General features: G+C 42.1%; 1 protein-coding gene across 1 annotated transcript in view; it reads left to right on the forward strand.

Annotated features, from left to right (window-relative positions):
• Positions 1 to 27939, forward strand: part of SH2D4B (SH2 domain containing 4B) — a 72948-nt gene that overhangs the window by 14464 nt on the left and 30545 nt on the right. Inside the window, exons 2-4 of the mRNA XM_069460848.1 lie at positions 10885 to 11048; positions 12467 to 12614; positions 22966 to 23113. Of these exons, the coding sequence (XP_069316949.1) occupies positions 10885 to 11048; positions 12467 to 12614; positions 22966 to 23113 (460 nt within the window). The remainder of the gene's footprint in view (positions 1 to 10884; positions 11049 to 12466; positions 12615 to 22965; positions 23114 to 27939) is intronic.

Below are 27939 nucleotides of genomic sequence, written 5' to 3' on the forward strand. Positions count from 1 at the left end.
AATTTTTACTAGGAATGGATTTGGATTTGTCAAATGTTTTTCTGTAACTACTGAGATGGTCATAATTTTTTTTTTAGTGTGCTGATATGATGAATTATTTAATTAATTTTCAAATGTTGAACCAACTCTGAATTCCTGTGATAAACCACATACGGTCATGATACATTGTCTTTTTTATATATTTCTGAACTCAATTTACTAATAGTTTATTAAGATTTTTAAAAATTTTGTATTTGGGAGAGATATTGATCTATAGTTTTCTTGAAATGTCTTTAGTTTAATGTCAGGGTAATGTTGACCTCAAAAAAGGAGTTGGAATATATTCTTTCTTCTTCCATCTTATGGAAGAGTTTATCTAGAATTGGTATTATTTCTTCATTAAATGTTTGATAGAATTCATCAGTAATGTCTTCTAGGCCCAGGCTTTCATTGTGGGCAGATTTTAAATTACAAATACAAATTCTTTAGCATACATAGAGCTATTCTTGGGTATATTTCTTCTTTAGTGAGCTTGCTTTTTTGCATCTTTCAAATAATTTGTTTATTTTATCTAAGTTATGAAATTATTGGTATAAAGTTGTTCATAAAATTTCCTTATCTGTAGGATCTTTCATGATTGATATTGTTAAGTTGTGTCTTCTCTCTTGTTATCTTGATCAATCTGGTGAGGAAATTTATCAATTTTACTAACGGTTTCAAAAACTAATTTTTTGTTTCTTTTTTTCTGTTGTTTTTATGTTTTCTATTTTATCAATTTCTGCCATTATCTTTATTATTTCTTTCTTTGATTTTTGCATTTAATTTGTTCTTACTTTCTAGTTTCTTACTGTGAAAGCTTAGACCATTGATTTGAAATGTTTCTTCTTTCTGAATATAAATATTTGATGCTATAAACTTCCCTCAGTGCCCTGCTTTAACTACATCATGTGGAATTTTTTGTGTCATATTTATATTTTTCTTCAATTAAAATATTTTCTGATTCACCTAGTGATTTCTTCTTTTATCCATGGGCTATTAGAATTGTGTCATTTAATTTCTGAATATTTGAAGAGTTTTTGTTTCAAATATCTTTCTGTCATTGATTTATAGATTGATTCCATTGTGGTCAGAGAACATAACATGCATGATTTCAAATATTTTATGTTTGCTGAGGTTTTATTTTTTTAATGGCTGAGAATACTATCTATCTTGGTGAATATTTGTTCTGTATGCACTTGAAAAATAAAGTTTTGGCTGTCATATGGAGTGTTCTATGAATGTCCATTAGGTTAAGCTGGTTGATAGTGCTATTTAGATCTTCTATAGCCTAACTAATTTTTTTTCCTACTCATCCTACCAATTACTAGGAGAAACTTTAGAAAAAAGTTTTGTTAAGATATAGTTAACATGCCATACAAGTCATGCATTTAAATTGTACGAGTCAATGGTTTTTAGTATACTCACAGATGTGTGAAACCATCACCAGAATTTTAGAATATTTCATCACCTCAAAAAAGCCCATATACTTTAACCATAACTCCCCAGCTCTACTTTCTCCCCACTTCCACCCCAGCCCTTAGCAACCGATAATCTGCATTATGTCTCTATAGATTTCCTTATACCGGACTTTCACATGAATGGAACCATATAATATGTGGACTTCTGGAACTGGCTTCTTGCACTATGCATAATGTTCTCAAGGTCCATTCATGTTGTAGCATGTATCAGTACTTCATTTCTTTTTATAGCTGAGTAATATTCCATTGTGTGGCTGTACCACATTTTGTTTATTCATTCCTTTGTTAATGGACATTTGGTTGTTTCCACTTTTTGGGCTTTTATGAATAATGTTTCGTTTTTGTTTTTTTTTTTTTTTTTGAGACAGAGTCTCACTCTGTTGCCCGGGCTAGAGTGTGAATAATGCTTCTATAAACATTTATGTACAAGTTCTTGTGGGGACATGTGTTTCATTTCTCTTGGGCGTATATGCCTAGAGGTGGGATCGTTGAGTCATTTGGTAACTCTATGTTTAATCATTTGAGGAACTGCCACACTATTTTCTAAAGCAGCTGCACTATTTTACAATCTCACCAGCAGTGTATGAGGGTTACCACTTTTTCACATCTTTGTCCACACTAGTTATGATCTATCTTTTTGATTAGAGCCTTCCTAGTGGGTGTGGAGTGTTATGTAATTGCGGTTTTGATTTGCAATTTCCTGATGAGTAACAAAGTCAAGATCTTTTCTTGTGCTTTTTGGCCATTTTTACACATACCTATAGGCCGTTTGTATGTCTTCTTTTGAGAAATGTCTACATAGCTACTTTGCCCATTTTTTAAATTAGGTTATTTGATTTTTTTCCTATTGAGTTGTTGGCACTCCTTATATATTCTAATTATTAATCTCCTGTCAGATGGGTAGTTTGCAAATATTTTCTCCCATTCTGTGGATTTTCTCTTCACTTTGTCAGTTGTTTCCTTTGCTGGGCAGATGTGATCACATCTTAGGTAAGATCACATCTTAGCTTGATGTGATCCTATTTGTCCAATTTTGCTTTGGTTGCCTGTGCTTTGGTGGTATTACTTAGGAAGTCTTTGCCCAGATTAATGTCCTGAAGCATTTTCCCAATGTTTTCTTTTAGTAGTTTCATAGTTTCAGGTCTTAGATTTAAGTCTTTAATCCATTTTGATTTGATTTTTGTGTGTGGTGAGAGATAAGGGTCTAGTTTTATTCTTCTGCATGTGGACATCCAGTTTTTGCAGCACCATTTATTGAAAAGACTGTCTTTTCCCAGTGTATATTCTTGGCAACTTTGTTAAAGATAAGTTCATTATAGATGTGTGGATTTATTTCTGGGTTCTCAATGGTCTATGTGTCTGTTTTTATGCCAGTACCATGTTGTTTTGTTTAGTTGTATAATTTGAAGTCAAGAAATGTGATTCCTCCAGTTTTGTTCTTTTTGCTCAGGATGGCTTTGGCTATTCTGGGTCTTCTGTAGTTTATATAAATTTCAGCTTTAATTGTTCTATTTCTTTGAAGAATGTCATTGGTATTTTTGATGAGATTGTATTAAATCTTTCCATTTTTTTGTGTCTTCTTTCATTTCTTTCATCAATGTTTTATAGTTTTCATTTAGAGGTATTTCACTTCTTTGGTTAAGTTTATTCCTAGGCATTTTGTTTTATTTGTAGCTGTTGTAAATGGGATTACTTTTGTGGTTTCTTTTTCAGATTGTTTACTGTTGGCACATAAAAATGCTACTGATTTTTGTATGTTAATTTTGTATCCTACAACTTTACTGAATTTGCTTATCAGTTCTAGTAGTTTTTTTTGTGAAGTCTTTAGGTTTCTCTAGATAGAAGATGATATCATCTGCAAACAATGATAATTTGACTTCTTTCTTTCCAGTTTGGATGCCCTTTATTTCTTTCTCTTATCTGATTGCTCTAGCTAGGACTTCCAGTACTATGTTTAACAACAGCGGTGAAAGTGGGTATCTTTGTCTTGTTCCAGATCTCAGAGGAACAACTTTCAGTTTTTCCCCATTCAATATGATACTAGCTGTGGGTCTGTCATATACAGCTTTTCTCATGTTGAGGTCAGTTCATTCTATACCCAGTTTTTAAAGCGTTTTTATCATGAAGGGATGTTGAATTTTATAAATTGATTTTTCAGCATCAAGTGAAATGATCATAGGGTTTTTGTCCTTTGTTCTGTTGATATGATGTATCACATTGATTGATTTGTATATGTTAAATCATCCTTGCATCTCTGGAATGAATTTCACTCGATCATAATGAATAATCTTTTTAATGTGTTGTTGAATTTGGTTTGCTAGTATTTTGCTGAGAATTTTTGCATTTATGTTTGTCAGCGATATTGGCTTATAATTTTCTTTTCTTTTCCTTTCTCTTTTTGTTTATTCATTTATTTATTTTTGATGTGTCTTTGGTTTGGTGTCAGGGTGATACAGGCCTCATAGAATGAGTTTGGGAGTATTCCCTCCTCCTCAACTTTTTGGAATAGTTTAAGTAGGATTGGTATTAATTCTGCTTTGAATACTTGGTAGAATCAGCAGTGAAGCCTCAGGTCCTGGGCTTTTGTTTGATGGGAGACTTTTTATTACTGCTTCTATCTCATTACCTGTTACTGGTTTATTCAAGTTTTGTATTTCTTCTTGGTTTAATCTTGGTAGGTTGTATATGCCTAGGAATTTATCCATTTCTTCTAGGTTTTCCAATTTATTGGCATATAATTGCTCATAGCAGTCTCTAATAATCCTTTGAAGTTCTGCATATCAGTTATAATGTCTCCTTTCTCATCTTTGTTTCTTTATTTATTTGGGTCTTCTCTCTTGTTTTCTTAGTCTGGCTAAAGGTGTGTCAATTTTGTATTTTATTTGTTTTTAAAAAAACAGCTTTTTGTTTCATTGATCTTTTGTGTTATATTTTTGTTTCAATTTCATTTATTTCTGCTCTGATGTTTATTATTTTTTCCTACTAATTTTGGGTTTGGTTTGCTCTTGATTTTCCAGTCCTTTGAGATGCATTGTTAAGTTGTTTATTTGAAGCTTTTCTATCTTTTTGATGTAGGCACTTATTGCTATAAACTTTCCTCTTATTACTGCTTTGGCTGTATCCCATAGGTTTGATATATTGTGTTTTCATTTTTATTTGTTTTGAGAAATTTTTAAGTTTCCTTGTTAACCCCTTCATTGACCCACTGGTCGTTTAGGAGCATATTGTTTAATTTCTGTGTGTTTGTATATTTTCCAATGTTCTTTTTATTATTGATTTCTAGTTTTCTTCCATTGTAGTCAGAGAAAATACTTGATCTGATTTCAGTTTTTTTTAATTTTTTAAGACTTGTTTTGTGGTCTAACATATAGTCTATCCTTGAGAATGATCCATGAGCTGAGGAGAAGAACATGTATTCTGCAGCTGCTGGAAGAAATGTTCTATAAATATCTATTAGTTCTATTTGTTTATAATGCAGATTAAGTCCAATGTTTCTTGGTTTTCTTTGTTTGTCTGAATGATCTGTCCAACGATGAAAGTGGAGGTCTCCAGTGATTATTATGTTGGGGTCTTTCTCTCTTTCTTTAGCTCTGATAATATTTGTTTTATATTTCTTATATTTATATTTGTTTTATAATTCTGTTTTATATTTCTCCAGTGTTTGGTGCATACATATTTAGAATTCTGATATCCTCTTGCTGAATTGACCAATTTATCATTATATAATGGCTTTCTTGGTCTCTTTTTACAGTTTTTGACTTTAAATCTATTTTATTTAATAGAAGTATAGCTACTCTTGCTCCTTTTTGTTTCCATTTGCATGGCATATCTTCTTCCATCCCTTTATTTTCTGTCTATTTGTGTCTTTATAGGTGAAGCAGATTTCTTGTAGAGAACACGTAGTTGGGTCTTGTTGTTTTTTTGTTTTTAATCCATTCAGCCACTCTATGTCTTTTGATTGGAGAGTTTAGTCCATTCACATTCAATGTCATTATTGATAGGTAAGGACTTACTACTGCCACGTTGCTATTTGATTTCTGGTTGTTTTGTGATCCTTTCTTCCTTCCTTCTTTCCTTTTTGTCTTCCTTTGTTAAAAGTGATTTTCTTTGGTAGTGTGTTTTAATTTCTTGCCTTTTACTTTTTGTGTCTCTGTTGTAGGCTTTTTGATTTGAGGTTGCCAAGGGTTGCAAAAAACAGTTTATAACCAATTATTTTAAACATATGACAACTTTGCTTAAAAACAAACAAGCAAAGGAAAATATAAAACAAATTCTACACTTGAACTCCACTCCCCACATTTTGACTTTTTATTATTTCCAGTTATATATTTTTATCCTTTCTCTCAAAAAGTTAGTGTAGTTACTATATTTCATAGGTTTGTCTTTTAGTCTCCCTACTCAAGATATAAGTGGTCTATATATGGCAATGACAACAACAGTGTGTTCTGTATTTGTGTACTTATTGTTACCAATGAGGTTTATACCTTTAGATAATTTCTTGTTGTTCATTAACATCCTTTCCTTTCATATGGAATAACTACTTTTAGCATTTTTTGTGGGACAGATCTGGTGTTAATGAAATCCCTCAGCTTTTGTTTGTCTGGGAAAGTCATTATTTCTCCTTCACCTTTGAAGGATATTTTTGCATGATATAATATTCTAGAGTTAAGATTTTCTTCCTTCAGCACTTTAAATATGTCATCACCACTCTCTTGGCCTGTAAGGTTTCTACTGAGAAGTCTTCTGCCAGATGTATTGGAGCTACTTTATACTTTATTTTTTTCTTTTTTCTTGCTTCCCTTAGGACTTTTTCTTTATCTGTGACATTTAGGGGCTTGATTATTAAATGCCTTGAGGTAGTCTTGTTTGGGTTAAATCTGCTTGGGGTTCTATGACCTTCTTGTACCTGAATATTGGTATCTTTCTCTAGGTTTGGAAAGTTCCCTGTTATTATTTCTTTGAATAAATTTTCTACCCAAGTCTTTCTCTTTATCTCCTCTTTAAGGCTAATAACTCTTAGATTTGCCCTTTTGAGTCTATTTTTTAGATCTTGTAGGCATGCGCCATTTTTTAAAAATTCTTTTTTCTTTTTTCTCTTTTGTGTATTTTCAAATAACTTGCCTTCGACTCACTAATTCTTCTGCTTGACTGATTCTGCTATTGAGAGCCTGATGCATTTTTTCAGTTTGTCAATTGGATTTTTCAGCTGCAGAATTTTTGCTTGATTTTTAAAAATTATTTCAATCTTTTTGTTAAATTTCTGTGATAGGCTTCTGAATTCCTTCTCTGTGTTGTCTTGAAGTTCATTGAACTTCCTCAGGACAGCTATTTTGAATTCTTTGTCTGAAAGGTCACATGTCTCCACTATTCCAGGATTGGTCATTGGTACCTTATTTAGTTCGTTTGATGAAGTCATATTTTCCTGTATATTCTTGATGCTTGTGGATGTTCATCAATGTCTGGGCCTTCAGGAGTTAGGTATTATTTTAATCTTCATTGTCTGGGCTTGTTTGAACACATCCTTTTTAGGAAGGCTTTCTAGATATTCAAAGGGAATTGAGTATTGTGATCTATTAAGTCTTTGGTTACCACGGCCATCTCAGCACTGGTGGTGCCCCAAACCCAGTAATGCTGTGACTCTTGCAGGCTCCTGGTGGTACTGCCTTGGTGGACTTGGGTAAGATGTGGGAAAATTCCTGTATTACCAGGCAAAATCTCTCACTCTTTTCCCTCACTTTCTGTGCTAGGCTGCTGGAATTGGGGGAGGAGTGACGTGGACACTCCCTTGTGGCCACTGTAGCTGGAACTGCATCAGGTCACACCTGAAGCCAGCCCAGTCTCATCCAAAGCCCACGGTGACTGTTGCCTGGCTACCTCTGATGTTTATTCAAAGCCCAAGGGATCTTTAGTCAGCAGGTGGTGAATGCTGCCAGGACTGGGTCCTTTTCTTCAGGGCAGCGTGTTTCCTTCTGGTCCAGGGTGATCTAGAAATGCTTTCCAGGAACTAAGTCTTGATCAGGGGCTTCAGGAGTCTGCTTCATACTTCACTTTACTGTGGCTGAGCTGGTACCCAAGTTGCAAAACAAAGTCCTCTGAACTCTTCCCTTTCCTTTCCCAGGTGGAAGAAGACTCTCCTTGAGCTGAGTTGCCTGGAGTTCAGGGAGGGGTGACACAGGCACTGGCTTGGCCACCATTGTCGGTGTCTCAATGGGTCAAGTCCATGGGCTGGGCCAGCACAGCCACAGGAATTGCCCAAGACTGCAGCCTTTGTAGCCTGACTACCTTACAAATTTATTCCAGGACCCAGGCTGATTTTTTTAGCTAGTAGTTGTGTTAGCTGGAACTTAGGTTTTGGGGTGGTGGATTTCCCTCTGGCCAGGCTGGTCTAAAGGCTCCGTGGTGCTGGCAGAATTCTGCCCTGTACTGTGTTCCCCTGTGATGGGCCAGCCCTGAGTTCCAATGCAAAGTCCCATAATCACTTCATTCTCCTTCTCCTGGGCACACAGATTCTCTCTCCCCTCAGCACTCTGGCACGGCCAGAGGATAGGGGAGGGGTGGTATAGGCAATGCAAGACTCTTTTCTATCCTCTTAGTGTCTCTTTCCTTGATATAATGTTAAAACTAGGTACTTTGATTGCTCACTTGATTGTTCGTTCTTCTAAAGGTGTTTCCTTGTGTGGATAGTTGTTGAATTTGGTGTTCATGCCCAGGGACAATCGCTGCAGGTTTCCATTTGGCCATCTTGCTCTGTCCCCCTCTCCGCCCCCCTGTTTCTATCAGTTATAATTAAACCTGTGTTTCTCTATTACTATATTACTTTTAACATACTAAAAAAATAACAATACCTTCCTATCTATACCTGGGGAATGAATGCCACCGTGTTCAATGGATAACCCTGAAATTTCAGTAGATTAATACAAAGAAGGTTTATTGCTTGACTACATCACTGTTTGGTGTGGGTTGGGCAGGTCTTCTGCGTGGCTTGTTTTCAAACACTGACTCGGGCCAGGCTGATTTTTTCTTGGAATTCCACCATCTTGGAGTCATTTATTTGTAGCTGTGTGGACGAGAGAGAAAATACAGAAAAGGCACAGCAACTGCTAACAGCCTTAGCCAGAAAGTGACACAAATCACTTCCCCTGACATTCCATAGACTAAATTCTGTCATACAGTCCCACGGAACTGAAGGGAAGCTGAGGAATGTAGTCATCTGTGGGCTCAGGAAGAGAACTGGGGAAGTGGACATAGGCGTTGCCATTGTCATAAATTGTCATTCTGCCCATCCATACATTTCGTTCTTCTCCAGATAAAATACACTCACCACCTCCTTAAAGGGGACGCCTTCAGGTCCCAACCAGTCTCTGCAGCCAGCTCAAGTCCGTTCTCCGGGGTTCTGAATGTGCTGAGCAGACGTGTCATCTAAACACCCCTTCCCTTAAGGCACTATGTGTAGAGTTGGAGCAGGGTCAAAATACCCGCTGTGGAAACCGGCATTTGAAAAGGGGAGAATGCGTGTGCCCCAGTCTCTAGTGTATTACAGTCCAGAAGTCCTGTGGGTCAGGTGTGTGAAGTCCCGCTGCCCCAGCAGTGAAGGGAATCCTTGAGTGGACACTGACTCCAGCCTCCAGGGGGCTCTTCCTCGTTAATTATCCCCTCGGCCTCGTCGGAAGTGAGTGTGGAGGGTCATGCCCTCCTTGGACCAGCCTAGCCTTTGAAACCTGCCTCCTGGTCATCGAAGTTGGGTGCCCAAGGGCTAAGTCTTGAACAATCAAAGGTTTTTTGGTCCAGACTCAAAAACTTAGGAGGCTTCTGATCTGTCACCTTCCACATCCCAGTAACAACACCCAAGATTCTTTCTAGACACGTCTCTCACATTGACTTTACTTCTCTGCCTCTACCTCTGCGCCTCTCCTTTCACCTGAAGGGCATCTTCCTTGAGGCTGTTGCTAAAACTAAGTGCAAGAGATGACACTCTTAATGCGCCTGTGTTAGTCTGGTTCCTCTGAGGCACAGGGACCAGGGTGGGATTAACCCACAGGGTTTTATTAAGGGAAATGCCTGTGAGAGAAAAAGGGCAGAGAGCTGGAGGAGGCTGGGAGAGCCTCGACCCTGCCATGGGAGCCTGACCTTGGGGGAAGGAGAGGGGTGGGGGTTGGGAGGAGGTGTTCTAGGCAGCTGTGCAGTCTTTCGTCAAGGAGTCGGGTGTCTCCCGGGAATGAGCCTGGTGAGCTTGGTCCAAGGCTGGGAGTGGCCTCTGGGAAGCACGGCCTTGCACACGCGAGAGCACAGGAGCTGCAGCTCTAGGTCAGTGTTGCTCCCTGTAACTGGAGGTAGATGAAGCACATTCTCATGGCCACCAAGGAGCTTTGTGCCCTGGGTGACTTTATTCACCTTAGGAGTGAATAAAGGCTCTGGGCTCTGTCATGCAAAACCTTTAAAAATCCCATCTCCTGCAGTTGGATCCTGGAAGAAGATGAGATGGTTTTTCCAATCCTACAAACTCCCAAGCTTCTGTCTTTCTACTGCCTTTCATATCTACTTGCAAAGCACTCAATTCTTTCTTGATCTCATTTCTTTCTCTTAGAACTTGGCCAAACACAGCCACTACCATCCAACACACACTACTGACATTCTATTTTCCAACCTCTTCCCTTAGAATGACACGTTCAGAAAACGTGGGGGTCTTCCTTTTAAGTTACGGTGTCTGACATTTCAAATGTTTTGCTGCTGCATGACATGGACCTCCAGCTGCCACGCAGCACTCACCACCCAAGTGCTAAGGCAGTGACACGCAGTTTTTGTTTCTGTTTCAGCAGCACCCCACTTTTGGGATGGATTTCCATTTTAGTCATGGTAATCGGTGGAATCTATTGCAATAGGTTGGATATAACATGAGTTTATTTTTTGCTCACGTTATAGTCTGCGGTCGGCCAGGGAGACTCAGGGCCCCAGGCTGCTTCATTTTGCAGCTCCACCATCTCCAGTTCCTTGTTTCCAGCCAGTGGACAGGACGGGGAGAGTGCAGACAGGGCTCCCAACTCCTAACAGCCTCAGCCCAGGAGTGACACAGGTTACTTCCTTTGGGGAGTACTACAACGTCACTTGATGTTCTCTGCTGAAAAAAAGCTCAGGAGAGCTTGGCCTCAGACGCCGGTTTCCAGCCTTGGACGCCCGCTCCTGCAGGCTGGCTTGGCCATCGCGCTGCCCCCTGGCGGGAGAGGGAGGGAGAGAGAGTCATGGACCCGCACTCAGGCCAGTGTGTCTCTGGAATCCTTTTTGTAGATGACAACATTATGTAGAGTGATGCGATGGTTGTGTACCGTCGGCCAGCTTAGGTATTGCTTACTGATTGGAAATCAAACCTGTTTCTTCTTCCTTCTCTTGTGAGGCAGCGAGTGACAAGCACATCCAGTGGCTCCTGGGAGCAGACGGCGAGGTCTGGGTCTGGATCATGGGAGAAGGCCCCGGAGACAAGCCCTACGAAGAGATCTCGGAGGAGCTGATTGCAGAGAGGGCGCGGCTGCAGGCACAGAGGGAGGCCGAGGAGCTCTGGTGAGGGGTGCTGGGGGTGCGGGTGGGTCCAAGTAAAGGACAATTGGTTGTGGGTGGGAGGGAGGCGCCAGTCAGCTGGCTGGCTATTTTGAGCTCTGCTAAGATCAGGTGACCATCAGAGTCTTGCATCAGGTTCAAATCCTGGCTCTGCCAATTCGTAGTTGGCTGATCTGGGGCCTCAGTTTTCACATCTGTAGCGTGGGCCTGACAACACTCTGCCCATATGGATCCAGTTTGTGTTCACCGAGACGACACATACGACACGCTTTTGCTTTTTGCCACGGGGACAATACTGCAGTTTGGATTCACGTTTGTCATCAGCTTGTTCCTTGTCATGTTACCCACGGTTCTCACACAGGGTGACATCTGAGCCCTGGTGAGGTTTGGAGCCCTCCTTCCATATGCAACTTTTAACATTTTTTCGCCAAACTTGGAGATCTATGTGATGTTGACCCCCAACACTCGCCCCCAATTTTTTTTACTCACCCTTGACTGGAAGCTCAATCCCCCTAATTTTTTTTTTTTTTTTTTTGGAGACAGAGTGTCACTTTGTTGCCCTGGCTAGAGTGAGTGCCGTGGCGTCAGCCTAGCTCACAGCAACCTCAAACTCCTGGGCTTAAGCGATCCTACTGCCTCAGCCTCCCGAGTAGCTGGGACTACAGGCATGCACCACCATGCCCGGCTAATTTTTTCTATATATATTTTAGTTGTCCAGATAATTTCTTTCTATTTTTAGCAGAGACGGGTCTTGCTCTTGCTCAGGCTGGTCTCAAACTCCTGACCTTGAGCGATCCACCCGCCTCGGCCTCCCAGAGTGCTAGGATTACAGGCGTGAGCCACCGCGCCCAGCCCCCCCCTAATTTTTAATGACAGTGTTTCAGTTGTAAAACTGTAAAAACCTGTGAACAACATTGAAAACTATAAAAAATAAAGCACAACCCACACCCACCGCCGGATAACCACAGTGAGCATTTAGTGCTCACACTTTGCAGACTGCTTTTTCCACCAACTGCCAAATTGATTACTGTAGCTCCGCAATGCTACCTGAGACTACTGTGTGGCACAGACATTATGTTACATGAGAAACTCAACTTTTTGGCCTTATTGACAGACATTCGAGTAGCTTAGCATTTTGTATGTTATAAAAATCCCCTGGTAAGCATTTTCTACATCCATCCTTGTACACTTGAGTGAGAATTGGGATTTCCTGGTGTTATTTTCCTGGCTTCCAGGACAGTTCTGCTGATGGACACTCCCACAGGCGAGAATGCCCGTTTCTCCCCACTTTTGCCGACACTGGGTTGTGCTGACTTTCGATACTTGCCATTCTGATAGACTAAGGAAAGACTCAAGTTCTGTTGCTATGTGGTCCTTCAGTTTTTCACACGAGCTTACACCTGGTGACGCTCTCTTGGAAGGAGACAGAAGGAGGCAGAGATCACCAAGAAGTTTCGGGATGCTCTGGCCAATGAGAAAACCCGGATCCTGGCGGAGAAGTGGAAAGTGGAGATGGAAGACCGCAAGGCTGCCAAAGTCCTGGAGGAACGCATCCACGAGGAATTCAAGGTGGGCCAGTGCCTGGGGCCCTGGGTGCGGCCACCTGGGGCTGACCTCTGGTGTGGACCTGTCGTTGGCCATTGGTTGGTACTGGGTGCTTTATGGGAACAGAGATCTGGCATGTCTGAGCTGGAAGGAACTTGACACACCACCTGGGCCAGTCCACTTCTTGTGGTACAGATGAGGAAACTGAGGGTCAGACAGGGAAAGAGGCTTGCCAAGGCCATGTATGGTAGTGGTTGGGGATAGAGTCAGGATCGGAACTCAGGCCTTCTATATCCCAAACCATGGGTCCCGAAATGAGGCCCAGAAAGAGCTGGATTTCTGGTCAGAACAGCCTGTGATCCAGTTCCAACATTGCTGCTTACTGCTGTGTGACTTGGGAAGCTTGCTGAACTTCTCTGAGCCTCCACTTTCTTGGTTGTAATATTAGGGTAATAATAACACTCTACTTGAGGTTTTTATGAGGATTCCAGGAGATGCTATATGCAGACTTTCTGGCCCAGAATAGGGAATTATTGTTCTGTTGTCAGGTGCTGGCTAGAACAAATAGCAAGTTTTTCTGGCAACACTGAGCTTTTGCAGGCAGACATTTTAACAGAGACCTAGAGTCATCCTAGGAACATGACCTTATGCTGCTAAAAGCCAGGCTAGAGTTTGGCCAAGGCTCTTAGCGCAGGGGTTTGGATGGAGCTGTTATGTATGTGCAGAGCGTTCTGCAGTTGTCAGTATATCGATGTCATTTGCCCATTTAAAAAATTTGAAAACCCTTTTCTCCCTGTGTAATAATGAGATGGTGAGGACGCTGACCTTTTAAAATCACTTATGTTGCAAATATTTTTCTCAGTGTTGTTTTTTCTTAATTTTGGTTTTGGCATTTTCAGATGTACAGATTAACATTTTTATTAGCCCTATCTATCAATCTTATTTTTCTTTATTATTTGTTTCATGCTTAGAAAGATCTGTGCTGCTACAAGCTTATAAAAGAATCAGCATTGTTTTATACATCTTTCACGATTTTATTTCTTTACATCTAGTTTTCCTTCACTTTGGAGGGTAGTGTGATATAGGGCTCTAACTTCATTCTCTGCCAAATGGTCAGCCAGTTGTCCTGATATTATTTATTGTGTAATCTATCCTCTCCCTCCTCACTGGACTTGCTGCCTTGATGGGATTCTTACTTTCTACTCACATCTGGGTCTCTCTTTGCGGATTTTTCTTCTCTGATTTATTATTCCTGAGCCAGACCTAATTGTTTAATGATTATAGATTTAAAATAAATTTTAACAGCTGTTAAGGACAGAACTCTATCATTACTCTCCATTTACAAAATGTCCCTGTCTAATCATACCCATTTTTTTCTGCCAGGGAAACTTTTGAATTATTTTGTCACTGTCTTCCCCACCCCCAACAACAAAGGCCACAGTAATTTTCATTGATACTGGAGATTTTTACAACATCGAATCACTGAATCTTCTTGTTCAGGAATGTGGTATGTTTCTCCTGTTATTTAGAGCTTCTTTTTGTCTTTGTTAAACTTTTTTTTAACACTGGAAATGCCCTGGCCACATAATTCCAAACATTTTCAATCATTTATATATACCTATGTGCTATTATTTTGGACCTTGGTAAAATTTATTTTCCTTAAACTCTCCACATTTCTTTTTTAGTTAAACCTTACATTTAATACTTTTCGTTGCTATTGTGAATGAGATTGTCCCCATTATTTTTAGACCCATTGCAATTGCTAGTTACATATTTGTATTGTCATTGATGTCCTATCTAACTTTCCCATGAGTAATTTTCTTAGGAGAGCCTTTTGAGTTACTAAGTGAAGCAATATTTAGTCTTGAAACCTTTTATTTATTTAGAAAAATTTCAAACATGCAGAAAAAGTGAAAGAAAAATGAAAGGAACACTCATATATTCTCCACTTAAATTCACCAATGTTAATATTTTACCACATTTGCGTTCTGTCTCTGTTTATATATTTATATACACACATGTGTATACTTTGATGTCACTATGGTTTTACTAAACAATTTGAAAGGAAGTTGCAGACATCACAACACTCTAAACCAGGGGTTAGCAAATTCTTTTCTGTAAAGTCCAGATAGTAAATATTTTCAGCTGCAGGAGCCATACTCTCTGTCATGACTATTCAACTCGGCCACTGTGGCACAACAGCGGCCATGGACAGTGTAGAAATGAAAGGGTGTGGCCGTGTTCCAGTAGGACTATAGACGTCGGCCGGATTTGGCCTGGGAACCTGGGTTTGTGGACTCCTAATAAAACCCTAAGTAGTTCAGTATGCATCTCCCATGAGGGAGGACGTTTAATAATCACTGGCACACCTATTGAACAATAATTCCATAATAATCTTTCAAATCCAATTCATAGTGGAGAGAGATTTAGTTTACACTGCTGGATTTTGCATGTGATTATTTAAGTCTGCTGGGGAAGAAAAACAATTCTTTTTCTGTATCTCTAACAGTGAGAGTCACCTGTTCTAATTTCTGGCCTCCCTCTTCCCCAGACAGGGGCTGAGCCCCAGGTGCTGGAAGGGCGGTTCCATGGAGCTGGGGGCCTGGGGCTCCGTTCACAAGGAGATCGTGGAGGGATTAAGTTGCAGTGGAGATTTGCTGGTTGATGGCTTTCTTGAGAACCTCAGTGACAGAGGGGGTGAGAAACTGTGGGATGCTCTGTGCCAGGGCTCACGGGGGCCAGTAAGACCATCTGGTCAGGCTCTAGGTTTACTGAGGGACTCAAACAATTTGGGTAGTGTTTTGTTTTGTTTTTTTGGTTCAAAACTTAATTTGCTAAATGTGATTGTTTAAACTCTATTAGCAATAGTAATCCTGATTTGATATGTCTTCATTTCTAGGAGCCTCAGGCATGTGAGTCACGTCAGAGAGGCCCTGGAGGGGCTCATTAGGGCTGTTTCTGTCAGTAACATCAGATCAAGGATGCTGGAGTTGAATAGTCTGGGTTTATGAGCTGGGATATTTTTTGTTAGATCTGCCTTTTGTTTTGTTGAGCTCCTCATCACAGGAAATAGTTAAGCATAGGCTGAAACATGTCTCCAAAGGTTTCTGTGGTAAATTAAATGTGGCTGGTGGCAAATTCTTTGCCCCTTCCTCCTTTGAGAGTTGGGGGTCTATTTCCCCACCCTTGAGTCTGTGCCAGCCTTGTGACGAGCTTTGACATATAGAATGCAGCAGAAATGACTCCTGTAACTCTTACGGAAAGGCTACAAGAGATTTGCAGCTTCTACTTTTACCTCTCTTGCAATGCTCCCCATGCTTGGAAGCTGCCCCAGAAGAAAACCTACTACCCTAGACTGACATACTGGAAGGAATCCCAAGCAACCATGCAGAGAGGAAGGGGCTAAGTGGAGGGACACTAAGGCTCCAGAAAATGAGTGAAGGCTTCTGGGTTCTGCAAGCCCATCCCAGTGAATGACTCCAACCGAGTGATTGACCTCAGCTGATACCATGTGGAGCGGAAGAGCCAACCAGCCAAGCCCTGCCTGAATTATCAACCTATAGAATCATAAGCTAATAAAACGGTTATTGTTTTAAGCCATTCAATTTTCTGGTAGTTTGTTACTCAGCAATAGATAACCCAAAACAGCTTTACCAAAAGGATTTATGCATCTAAACAATCTAAGAGATTAGGTTAGATAACTTTTATTGTGTCTTTCAACACCAAGATTCTAACATTCTACTAGTCTTGCATGTAGGAACTTACCAACAACCTTCATTTAATACTTTCATTCTTTCTGAGACTCTATGGGGACGTTGTTTGTTGGGGCGGGAAGGAGAGAAAGTATAAACTCCTTGATCTCAAAAAGCTCACACAGTGCCAGGAGAGGGAAAGACAACTCCACAGGCAACCCTAAGCCCCAGCCACACCAAAGGTCCTATAATGGGGAACAAAGGAGTATCTTTGTGAGTCTGAGCATGAGCAAAGGCAGGAGAAGTGAAAGGAAATACATAGAACAATGAATGGTCTGCCAGAGGGAGAGAAAAAAAGCCCATCCACAATGGGCAGAACCAGATGCAAACTTGGAAAAGCAGGTTGTGGAGTCCTTAAATGCTATGTTAAGGGGGTGGACTGTCCTCTGTGGGCAGAGCAGGATCTTGATACAAAGAGGGGCATGATTGGATCAAGTTTTAGGAGCATAACTGGTGCCAATGGTGTGATTCAAGTGATGAAAGCTTGTGGGCAGGGAGGCCAGGTGGGAGTTTTGCAATGATCAAGGTGTGAAACGACAAGGGTCTGGACAGAGTTGTGACAATGGGGAAGGAGAGAAGGGATGGACATAGAGAAAAGGCGGTGGGGAAATCAACAGGGCTTGGCATCAATTAGATGTTGAGATGAGGGAAAGCAAAGAGCAAAGGTGTCAGAATCCCGGGCCAAGGGAAGGGGGGATGGTGCACCCTCCTGCCATGAGAAGCTGGGGAGGAGGCAAAGGCTTGCAGGAAGGTGGAGGTGCTTGGATTGGCTGCGCTGAGGAGGGAGAGAGGTGGAGGCTGGAGGAAAGAAAAGAACCAGGGTGAGAAGCCTGGTGCTGGAGGGAGGTGGGTGGGCTCACTTCGGGCCACTTGTGTTGTGGACATAGGCAGCTTCTGCTAATTTTCTAGGTCATAGAAAAGGTAACATTGACAATTCCTTTTAGAAAATGGGAAAAAAAAAAAAATCCCAGAATCTTTGTGTAGGATTACAGAGGGAACTTTAAGATAGAAGATAGAGACAGATGGAAACCTGTTTTTTAAAACCATTCTGCTGTGGCTGGTGCCATTTGAATGTAATTTACATGCATATAAAAGTGCTTCTGCAGGAAAAAAACAGATCATGAGGCCAGATAAAATTTGCATTTTTTTCCTCCTGTTTTCTTACTCCTAAGACAGCTTCTAGATGTGTCTTCCTCTGCTCAAGACCACAGAAAAGGATCCTGCTCTCTCCCTCTCCCTGGGGTCCTGTGACCCCCTTTCTCCACTTCCAAGGTGAATGCCTGAAGAGAAAAAGGGAATGAAGGAAGAATCCATTATGTAGATGTCCCTGAGTAGGTGGAAGAAGGATTGATCTTGTCTTATCTCCGTTCTGCACCTGGGAAGATAACTTGTAATCAGTATCATTAGTGTGGAATCGAACAGACTTTAGTTTTAGGAGCTGGACTTAGCCTGCAGACCTAAAGTTATAATTTGCATGTCCTTGTTTATGGGAGGTCCACAAGGAATTTCCTTATGGATGATTTGTAGGGAAGTCCTTGTAGGTGCCTGAGGCTTTTTACCTTTCTGTGATCTGGCTAATGCCTAATGTTAATAACATTTATTCACTTGGGAGGGGGTGTTGCATGACTCAGCCTCCAGGCTTGACCTTCCTTTATGCATAAGGAGCATAAGGAGTTGGGGGTGGTCCTGAGATTTCCATGTCCTGGAAGGGTCATCTGGGCCATCTCCATTCCCTCCCCCAGGTGCCTGGACAGTGGCCAACCTCTCTATTCCACAAGGGCTTTTGTCACGATCTCCCATCACATCCTGTGGCCAAGTCTCTTGTGGCTTCTGTGTCCTTATCGTTTGTGATGTCTCAGCAGCTTCAGCTCAGTTTACCAGTCCCTTTTCCTTGAAATACTTTCTTCTCTTGGCTGCCCCCAGACTTGCTCCTTCCAGGTTTTCATCCTACCCCTTGGCCTTCCTCCCCTTCTCTGGCTCCAGCTCTTTCTCTCTACTTCTAACTGGTGGAGTGACCCAACACCCTGGTTGCTTACCCTTAATTGACTCTGTTTCTCTCAGTGACATCATTAAGTCCCATGGCTGAGCAACAACGTGCGTAGCAGACGATCTCTCTGTCAATATCTTCAGCCTGAAGCCCTAGGCTCTTGCGTCCCGCTGCCTATAGCAGAGGGTGGCATTTCACACTCATCCAAAATAACATTTTGACTTTTTTTCACTCCAGCTGCAGTGGATAATTCCATACTCAAAAATGCCCACATGTTTTGCAACGCTGGGGACTTTGCCCTGGTCGTCCCCTCTGCCTGGCAATTTGCTGTCCCTGATTGTCACTGGGCTGCCTCCTGCTTATTGTTCTGGTCTCAGATTACATCATGCCTTCCGAGAGGGCTTCTGGTCACACAGCCTAAAGGAGCCTCCTAGACTCTGTGACTTACACTGTTTTAATTCTTTGCATACTATTTATAATTTTGTGATATTTCTTGATTTCTAATTTATTTGCTCAAGTGTTTTCCCCAACTGGGAGGCAAGCTCTGAGAGCATAAGTAATTGTTGAACAATTAGAAGAAGCCACTTAACTTCTTTAGCCCTTAATTCCCAACTCTTAGAGAGTAGGTCATAAGGAAGTTGGAATTTTGTCTGCCTTTTAAAAGATTAAAAAGTTGATCATCAGATTAGAGAAAAGTTCTCCATTAAGCCATGTCAGAAGCAACAAAAATCTTGTCATCTTTAAAGTGAGGGATTAAAAATTTACAGTTATCTCCCCTTTCCCCCTGTTGATCCATTAAAATAGTATCAAAGGACTGAAAAAGTTGTAAACCGTAAGGACGGGAAGACGAGAGCGGAGGGGAGAAGAGGTGATGTTCAGAGGTGTTTGGAAGCTGGAAGACACAGGGAGCGTGGTGAGGGTCCAGCGGGGGCCTGCAGGGAGTGTCTCCAAAAACCCGGCACTTGTCCTTGAGGCTGCATCAGAAGAATGAGAACAAGCATTTTGGGGAGGAGGAAAGAGAATTTTTATTACTTTGCCAGCAAAGGAAGAAAAATGGGAGACCTTCTTGTCTCAAAATCCACATTTCCTGAACATAAGCAGAAACACAGAGCTTTTAAAGGGAGGGTCCCTCAGTTCTAGGCTACTGTGGGTAACTATTCTAATGGTCCCACCTCTGCCAAAGACAAAGCCTGTGAACTCTGCCAGCCGCCCACCTGGGGGGCTGGTGCCACCTGGCATGGCTGAGTTATCTCTTTTAACAAAGGTTTTAACCTGTCTCAAGGATGCAGGCCAGGCTTCAGTTCCCAAAAAGGTGGGGGAGGGGGGGGAGAGTTTTAAAGAGACAGAAAATATATTTTTTCTTCAGGCCTTTCCTTCTGGTACATATTCCCCACTCTCAGTTCTCCCTTCCATATCTGTGGGAGGAGGGGATGCTACTCTGTTACAGGAGCAGCTGGGCGCAGTGAGGCAGCTCAGCCCAGAACCCCCCAAAGCCTAGGACTTGGGGGCACCGGGTACCACCGGGGTTGGGGCTGAGAAGGTGGGAGTGGCTGGGCCCGAATGTCTCCCTTTCCCCCCACTTCTTCCAGACTATTCTGTCCCTCCCTCTGACCAGAAGGAGATGGGAAGTTGAAGGGAAAAGGTTCAGGGCTCAGCGTATCAGCAGAGGAGAGAAGGCAGGAGAGGGGCAGGTGGGAAACGGGGATCAAGTAAAAGTCTGAACTCTGAATGGTGGGACCTGCAGCCAGGGCTGCCCCTCGGTGCACGGGGCTGGCAAACGTTTTTTTTTTTTGGTGGGGCCTTTGTCTATATTGAAAATTTGAGCCACATAAAATCAGCCTGTTAGCACTATTCTGATGACCTGATCTCATGTGATCCTGTGATAAAAATGCTGTTCTGGCCAGCAGGAATCATCTGCCTGCCAGGCCACCCTCTTGGGACCGGGGTCCACCCACTGGGCTCCAGGATGACTCTGTAAATATGAATCCTGGGGTTCCTTGGGGCATCTGGTCCACCCCTGGCATGGAGGCGAAGGCCAGGGAGCACCCTGAAGGGAAGAGAGGGGGGCCAGGGCTCACACAGGACGTGGTCTGGGCATGGGGGACCTTACCTGGACAGCACTGCCTGCCCCTACCGTCCTGGGGGGACTATTTCTGGCCAGTCCTCAGGGGGAACTTGAGGAGGAAATTTACAAAGAAGGCACTTTACAACATGTGTTCCCATGAAGTATGGCCCAGGCCAGGGACCCTGCTTGCTCGGGCAGTCTCCCCACCGACTCCTGGAATGTCTGTGCTCAGACATCACTCAGGAGGGATGGAGGAGCAGGCACAGAATAAGCTCACAGCAAGGACCTCTAGAGGCTGACACCTGAGGGTCCCCCAGTGAAATGGCTGGTTTCTCAGACGATTGCCCTTGAGTGACGCCCACCTCTCAGTGAAGCCCGGAGCACACTCTCCGAGCCTCCTGTTCAGATGTGTACTTTTCTCTCTTGAATACAGTCTGAGGAAAACCTTCCACACAAACGACAAGCACCAAATCAAACAAACTTAAAACCATGCAATCACGGGGGAAGAAAAAGCTCTAAAATCCTGAGAGAGAGAATTTATTGCATTCGTAAAACAAGTATAAGATACAATGAAGAGTCAGGGACAGCCAAAGAATAAGAAAGCTTGGAAACTGCAAATGCAATGGCTGAAATAAAAAATTCAGCAGGTTTGGAAGATAAAGTCAGTGAAATCAACCAGGAAGCAGAGCGAAGAAGACAAATGTTGGAAAGCAAGAGAGAAACGGCAAGGCTGTTAAGGGATCACCTCGAGAAGATCAGCATTTAACAAATCGGAATTCTATAAAGAAAAATGAGAAATGAGAGGAGAAGAAATTATCAAGAAATCCTAAGCAAAGATGTATTAGACTGGAAGGACAAGAGACTCCGGATTGAAATACCCTGGAGTGTCCAACACGATCAATGAAAGGAAACGCCCTCCAAGGCCCATCCTTTAAAAATGTTCAGAACATCAGTGTTAAAGGGACCCTAAAGGCTTCCAGGGCGGAAAATGAAAGACTTATGCAGAAGGATGAGAAGGAGAGTGGCAATGTTGGATGCTAGAAGACAAGGAAGTCTTCACGATTCTGCAGGAGAATGATTTTTCATCAAATTCTATGCTCAGCTACATTAATAATTACATGTGAAAGTAGCATATAGGTATTTTTAGACAAGTGAAGACTCAGAAAGTGTCTCTGTGCATCCTTACCTGAGAAGCACTGTAAGATATGTCACTGCAAAATGAGGGCACGGCCAAGACAGAAGCAGGGGCCCCGACTCAAGGAAGGCTGGCGGCGGGGCTTGGTAGGGTGGACGCATAAGAGCTGTAGGTAGCAATCAGCTCAGGTTGGAGAGGAAGGAAAGATGTCACCTGGGGCAGGGGTATCCCTTGGAAAAAGATAAATATTGTATCATCTGTTATAAGAAAAAAATCACTTGGTTAAACACAGAAAAAATTTACTACAGCTGAGAGAAGTTTGGGAAAATCCAATATTCAGCTTCAAGATAAAATAATTATTAACCTGGGGAAAAAACAGAAGAAATTATTGGAAAGAAAAATCTGTCATATGATCAAATTGGACTGACTGTAAGATGCCATTGATTGTAAAAACATTATTTTACAAAGAAAACCTGTTGCCTATTAAAAAGGCAAGCTGTGCGTTGTAAGACACACCCACATTTCAGAGATGGTAAGAAGTTTAACAGTGTACGTCTTGAAATTGGTGAAAATAGCACCCTATTTGACTTTGTCGTGAACTATATGCTGATTATTGATTTAGCCACAAATTGTGATGCAGTTTTATTGCAAGGCTGAGGAGAGGGAAGGTACAGGTGTTCACCTCTGTGGGAAGGATACATGCGAAACACAAAGTGCATGCACGAAGAAAGAAAGGCAGAATTTAATGTCTAGAATTGGTAAGTTAAGAATTAGCAGCGTTAATCAGAAATATGGATGTAGCCACTTGAAGGAACAGCTAACATAGTTGAAAATGGTGGCTCCGGGCACTGGCGTAGGCTTGGTTGGTTGCGCTGGGGTGAAGTGATTCAGAGAACTGCTGATTTTCGTTTGAAGCCTTGGCTCATAAGGTATGTGCACCATGTACATGTTACTTGGATGTAAACACAGGTAGAAGAAAATACACACATGCACATGTGTGCACACAGACACACACATACATGCACACACACTTTTTTTGGAGCTTAAAAGTGGGTCAGAGTGGGAGATTTAGGGTCCCAAACCTACTATCTCTTTAAGATATCTTATCTAGACTTAAGGTTAAGACTTGATCGTATCCTGCTCAGTTGGCCTCCGGGATGACCAGGCATCCTTCCCAGTTCCTTCCCTCCCTCCACCTGCAGAATGGAAGCCCAGGAGTGGCCCAGAGCTCTCTTATCTTTGCAGCTCGCTGCAGCGCTTACACATTGCTCCACAGCCACGTCGCCCAGGTGGAACCACAGCCACTTCACACGTGCAGACACTGAGGCTGGAGGGGCCACCGCTGCCTGCTCAGCCCAACCTCCTGCAGAAAACCAGAGGCACTTATCCTCTCTCTGAAGTCGGTCACCTAATAATCTGTCCCCATGACATTTTAGAGGAAAGAGGAAGAGGAGAGGAAGCGAGGCGAAGAGCAGATTCGCCTCCAGGAAGAGCAGAGGGCGAAGGAGCTCTACTGGACCCTGAAGCAGGCCCAGCTGCACTGCCAAGCCAGCGAGAAGGAGGAGCGCGAGTGGGAAGAGCAGCGTGAGTAGAGCTGGCCCCACCCCCCCACGCTAATTTGCGTGCTCAGTAGTTTAGTGCTCTCATGCACCCCATGCACCTTTACCTGGGGCCAACCATGTGCATGGCCCTGCTAAGGACCCAGAGGGTAAGGGCTCTACCCTCGAGGAGCTTTCCTGCCCATTGGGCAGAGGGGTGGGAGACTTCTTATATTAAAAACTAAAATCCTACATTTACTGAGTAGCCAATAATTTCCTGGTTCTGTGCTAAGCCCTGGAGATCCAGAGATGAGGAATCGTGGCCCTTATCTTGGAAGAAGTCACTGATGACAGCAGCAGGTAGACACACAGGCTAAGGGCTGTGAGCGAGGATGCAGCACATGCCGTTGCAGCCCAGAGTGGCCATCCTGGTGGGCTTCCAGAGGAGGTGTCCTGAAGTGAGTCTTGGTGGTGGCACAGGAATAAGTGAGTCACAGAGGCTGGGCAGGGCACTCCAAGTGGAGGCTCCAGCATGTGAAAAGACATGGTGACAAAGGAATGTGGCCTGCCTAGGAAGTACGGGGTGGCGAAAACTTGGAGAGTGGCAGGGGTGGAGAGAAGTTAGGTGGGAAGGGGAAGGTGGAACCGGGTTTGGAGGGTGCTGTTTTACTGTGCACCTGGGATTTGTTTGAATCAGGTGTGGTAAGACATGCAGGCCCAGAAATGATTCTGATGAAGGAAGAAGCTTTTACTCACCATCCCCGGAGATAGAAGGCGGGGTATGCCATGCAGGGCCATGCGGGCAATCACCAGGGTTGGTCAGAAGGCAGAGAGTTGGGGGGAAAATGTGGGCAAGAGCCTTTATTATGGTTTCCTTGGGAAAGGTAAGGCGAGGCAGGAGAGGCAGGCTTGGGATTGTCTGGCTTGAATAATTTTAGTGGGCTCTGGAGTGTAGGGGTTGGTTCTAGGTTTGTAGCCTCTGGCTCTGGGGCGATTAGGGCAGACAGATACTGGCCTGGAGTGAAAGAGACTGATACAGGAGGTGGTTGGGGGACGTGGGCTTTGGATTGGATGGTTTGCGTATAAAGGTGCACTTGCAGGGAAGTCCTTTCCTGTCACTGAGAATTGGCTAGCTCTGGATGGGGCAGTCTCTCCTGGATCAGCAAGCCCTCAGATGTCAAAAAATCAGAAACTGCAGAAAATAAAAAGGCATGATTAAGATAGGTGGACAGTGGGGGACTTCTGAAGGTGAGTGACACCATTCTAGCAGGATTTAGGAGTGAGAGCCAGGAGGAGGCACTTGCAATGTACACTTTAGAGACACTTGGAACTAGGGCCACACAGGGAGAACAGAAATGAGAGGTGTCTTCTGCCGGCCAACCCTCTGGCTCTCAGCATGTCTTAACCTTATGCCAGATTCCTTCAACAGACTTTTCAGGCTACTTTAAAAAAAAATTGAGATGTAACTTACATACCATAAAAGTTGTTCTTTAAAGTGTACAATTCACCAGTTTTTTTTTTTGTTTTTTTTTTTTGAGACAGAGTCTCACTCTGTTGCCCAGGCTAGAGTGAGTGCTGTAGCGTCAGCCTAGCTCACAGCAACCTCAAACTCCTGGGCTCAAAGGATCCTCCTGTCTCAGCCTCCCGAGTAGCTGGGACTACAGGCATGCACCACCATGCCCGGCTAATTTTTTCTCTATATATTTTTAGCTGTCCATATAATTTCTTTCTATTTTTAGTAGAGATGGGGTTTCGCTCTTGCTCAGGCTGGTCTCGAACTCCTGAGCTCAACTGATCCGCCCACCTCGGCCTCCCAGAGTGCTAGGATTACAGGCGTGAGCCACCGCGCCCGGCCCAATTCACCAGTTTTTAGTACGCTCACAAAGTTGGGCATCCATCACCAGTATCTAATTAGAACATTTTGATCACTTCACAACAAAACTCTGGAACCAATGGCTGCTACTCCTCCCTCCATTACACCCCTGGAAACCACTAGTCTAATTTCTGTCCCTATGGATTTGCTTATTTATAGACATTTCATATAAATAGAATCATACAGTATGTGGCTTTTTGTGTCTGACTTCTTTCATTTAGCAAGTCTTCAAGGTCCATCCATGAAGTAGCATATATCATTCCTTCATTCCTTTTTGTGGCTGAATAATATTCTAATGTATGCATATACCATATTTTTGCTTATTCATTTATCAGCTGATGAACATTTGAGTTGTTTTCACTTTTTGGCTATTTTAAATAATGTCGCTCTGCACATCTGTGTACAAACTCAGTTCTTTTGGGTATATTCCTAGGAGAGGAATTTCCAGGTCATGTGGTGTCTCACTCCATTTTCTGTTGCCATAGCTGAATATCTGAGACTGGGTAATTTATAAAGAAAAAGAATTTATTTCTTACAGTCCTGGAGGCTGGGAAGTCCAAGGTCTAGGAGCCACATCTGTTGAGGGTCTTCTTGCTGGTGGGGACCCTGCAGAGTCCTGAGGCAGGGAAGGACGTCACATGGGGAGGGGGATGTGCATTGAGCAGCAAACTGGCTTTTACAACAGACCCACTTACTTGATAACTAACCCACTCCTGTGATAACCCATTAATTCATTAACCCAGGAATCCATGAATCCATGAATGGAATAATCCAGAGCCCTTGTGATCCAATCACCTCTTTAATACACTGGGGATTTTCAGTCTGAGTTTTGGAGGAACATACATTCAAACCTTGGATACGGTAACAATGTTTAACATTCTGAGTAACTGCCACATTGTTTTCCAAAGTGACTGCACTATTTTATATCTCTGCCAGCAATGTATGAGGGTTCTAATTTCCTCACATCCTTGCCAACACTTGTAATTGTTTGTGTTTTTTATTATAGCCATTCTAGTGGGTGTGAACTAATATTTCATGGTGGTTTTGATTTGTATTTCCCTAATGACTAATGATGTTCAGCACCTTTTGATGTGCTTTATGGCCATTTGTATATCAATTTTGGAGAAATGTCTCTTCAAGCGCTTTGCCCATATTTGAATTTTTTTGTTGTTGTTGAGTTGCAGTTCTTTATATATTCTGGATATTGATCCCTTATCAGAGATATGATTTGCAAGTATTTTCTCCCGTTCTTCAAACTGTCTTTTTTGTTGATAGTGTCCTTTGAAGCACAAAATTTTTAAATTTTGATGAAAAGTCCAATTTATTTATGTTTTGGTTGCTTATGATTTGTGCCATATCTAAAAAACATTGCTTAATCCAAGGTTACAGTGATTTACACCTCTCTTTGTTCTAAGAGATTTGTAGTTTTAGCCCTTAAATTTAGGTCTTTGCTCCATTTTCAGTTAATTTTTGTGTGAGGTAGGATTCCTACTTAATTTTTCCAATATGTGGTCATCCAGTTGTCTAGACACCATTTGTTGAAAAGACTGCACTTTCTCCACTGGATGGTCTTGGCACCCTGTTGAAGATCAGTTGACTGAAAATGTAAATGTCTATTTCTGTCCTCTCAATTCTATCCCATTGATTTATTTGTCCCTTTTTATGCCAGTACCACACAGTCTTGATTACTGTGGCTTTGTAGTATATTTTGAAATTGGCAGCATGAGACCTCCACAGTTGTTCTTTTCCAGGCTTATTTTGGTTATCCTGGGCCCCTTGTATTTCTGTATAAATTTTAGCATCAGCTTGGGAATTTCTGTAATAAAGCCAGCTGGGATTTTGATAGTGATTCCATCGAACCTGTAGACAATTTGGAGAATGTGATCATCTTAACAACACTTAGCGTTCCCATCCATGATCACAGAATGTCTTTTCATTTATCTAAGTCTCCTAAAATCTATTTCAATAATATTTTGCAGTTTTTAGTGTAGAAGTCTTGATCTTCTTTTGCTAACTTTAGTCTAATTATTTATTTTTTGATGCTATTGTAAATAGAATTGTTTTCTTGGTTTCATTTTTGGATTGTTTATTGCCAGTGCATGGAAATGCAATTGATGTTTGTCTATTGATCTTGTATCCTGCAACCAAACTTGTGTATTAGCTGGATGGATTTTTTTTGTGGATTCCCTATGATTTTCTACATACAAGGTCATTTCATGTACAAATAGAGATAGCTTTACTTTTTCCTTTCCAGTCTGGATGCCTTTTATTTCTTTTTCCTGCCTGATTGCTCTGGCTAAAACTTCCAATATTATGTTGAATAGAAGCAGCAAAAGCAGGCAGCTTTGTCTCATTTCTGATCTTAGGGGTAAGCCTTCAGTCTTTCACCATTAAATGTGATGTTAACTGTGGGTTTGCATACATAACCTTGGGTTGAGGAAGTTCCACGCTTTCTTAGATTGAGTGTTTTGGGGATGAAAGGATGTTGGATTTTGTCAAATGCTTTCTCTGCATCTGTTGAGATGATCATGTGTTTTTTTCTTTATTCTATTCACATGGTGTATTCTGTGGTTGAGTTTCATATGTTGAACCAATCTTGCATTCTTGGGATAAATCCGCCTTGTTCATAGTGTATAATCTTTTTTATATGCTGCTAGACTCTATTCACTAGTATTTTGTTGAGGATTTTGTCTCTGTATTCACAAGGGTTATTGGTCTGCGTGATGTTTTTGTCTGGCTGTGGCATCAAGGCAATACTGTCCTCAAAGAACCAATTGGGAAGGGTTCCCTCCTCTTCTATTTTCTCATAAGAGTTTGTAAGGAATTGGAATTAATCTTCTTTAAACATTTAGTAGAATTTACCAGTGTAGCCATCTAGTTGTGGGGTTTCTTTCTGGGAAGTTTTTTTCATGAGCCATTTTTTCTTGAATAAATGCTCCCTGGATTGCTGCAAGCCTTTAGTTAACTTCTAACATTCTTTGAAAGTTGATTCTGACAAT

This window comes from Eulemur rufifrons, chromosome 28 (genome assembly GCF_041146395.1).
Source record: "Eulemur rufifrons isolate Redbay chromosome 28, OSU_ERuf_1, whole genome shotgun sequence".
In the NCBI taxonomy this organism is placed as follows: domain Eukaryota; kingdom Metazoa; phylum Chordata; class Mammalia; order Primates; family Lemuridae; genus Eulemur; species Eulemur rufifrons.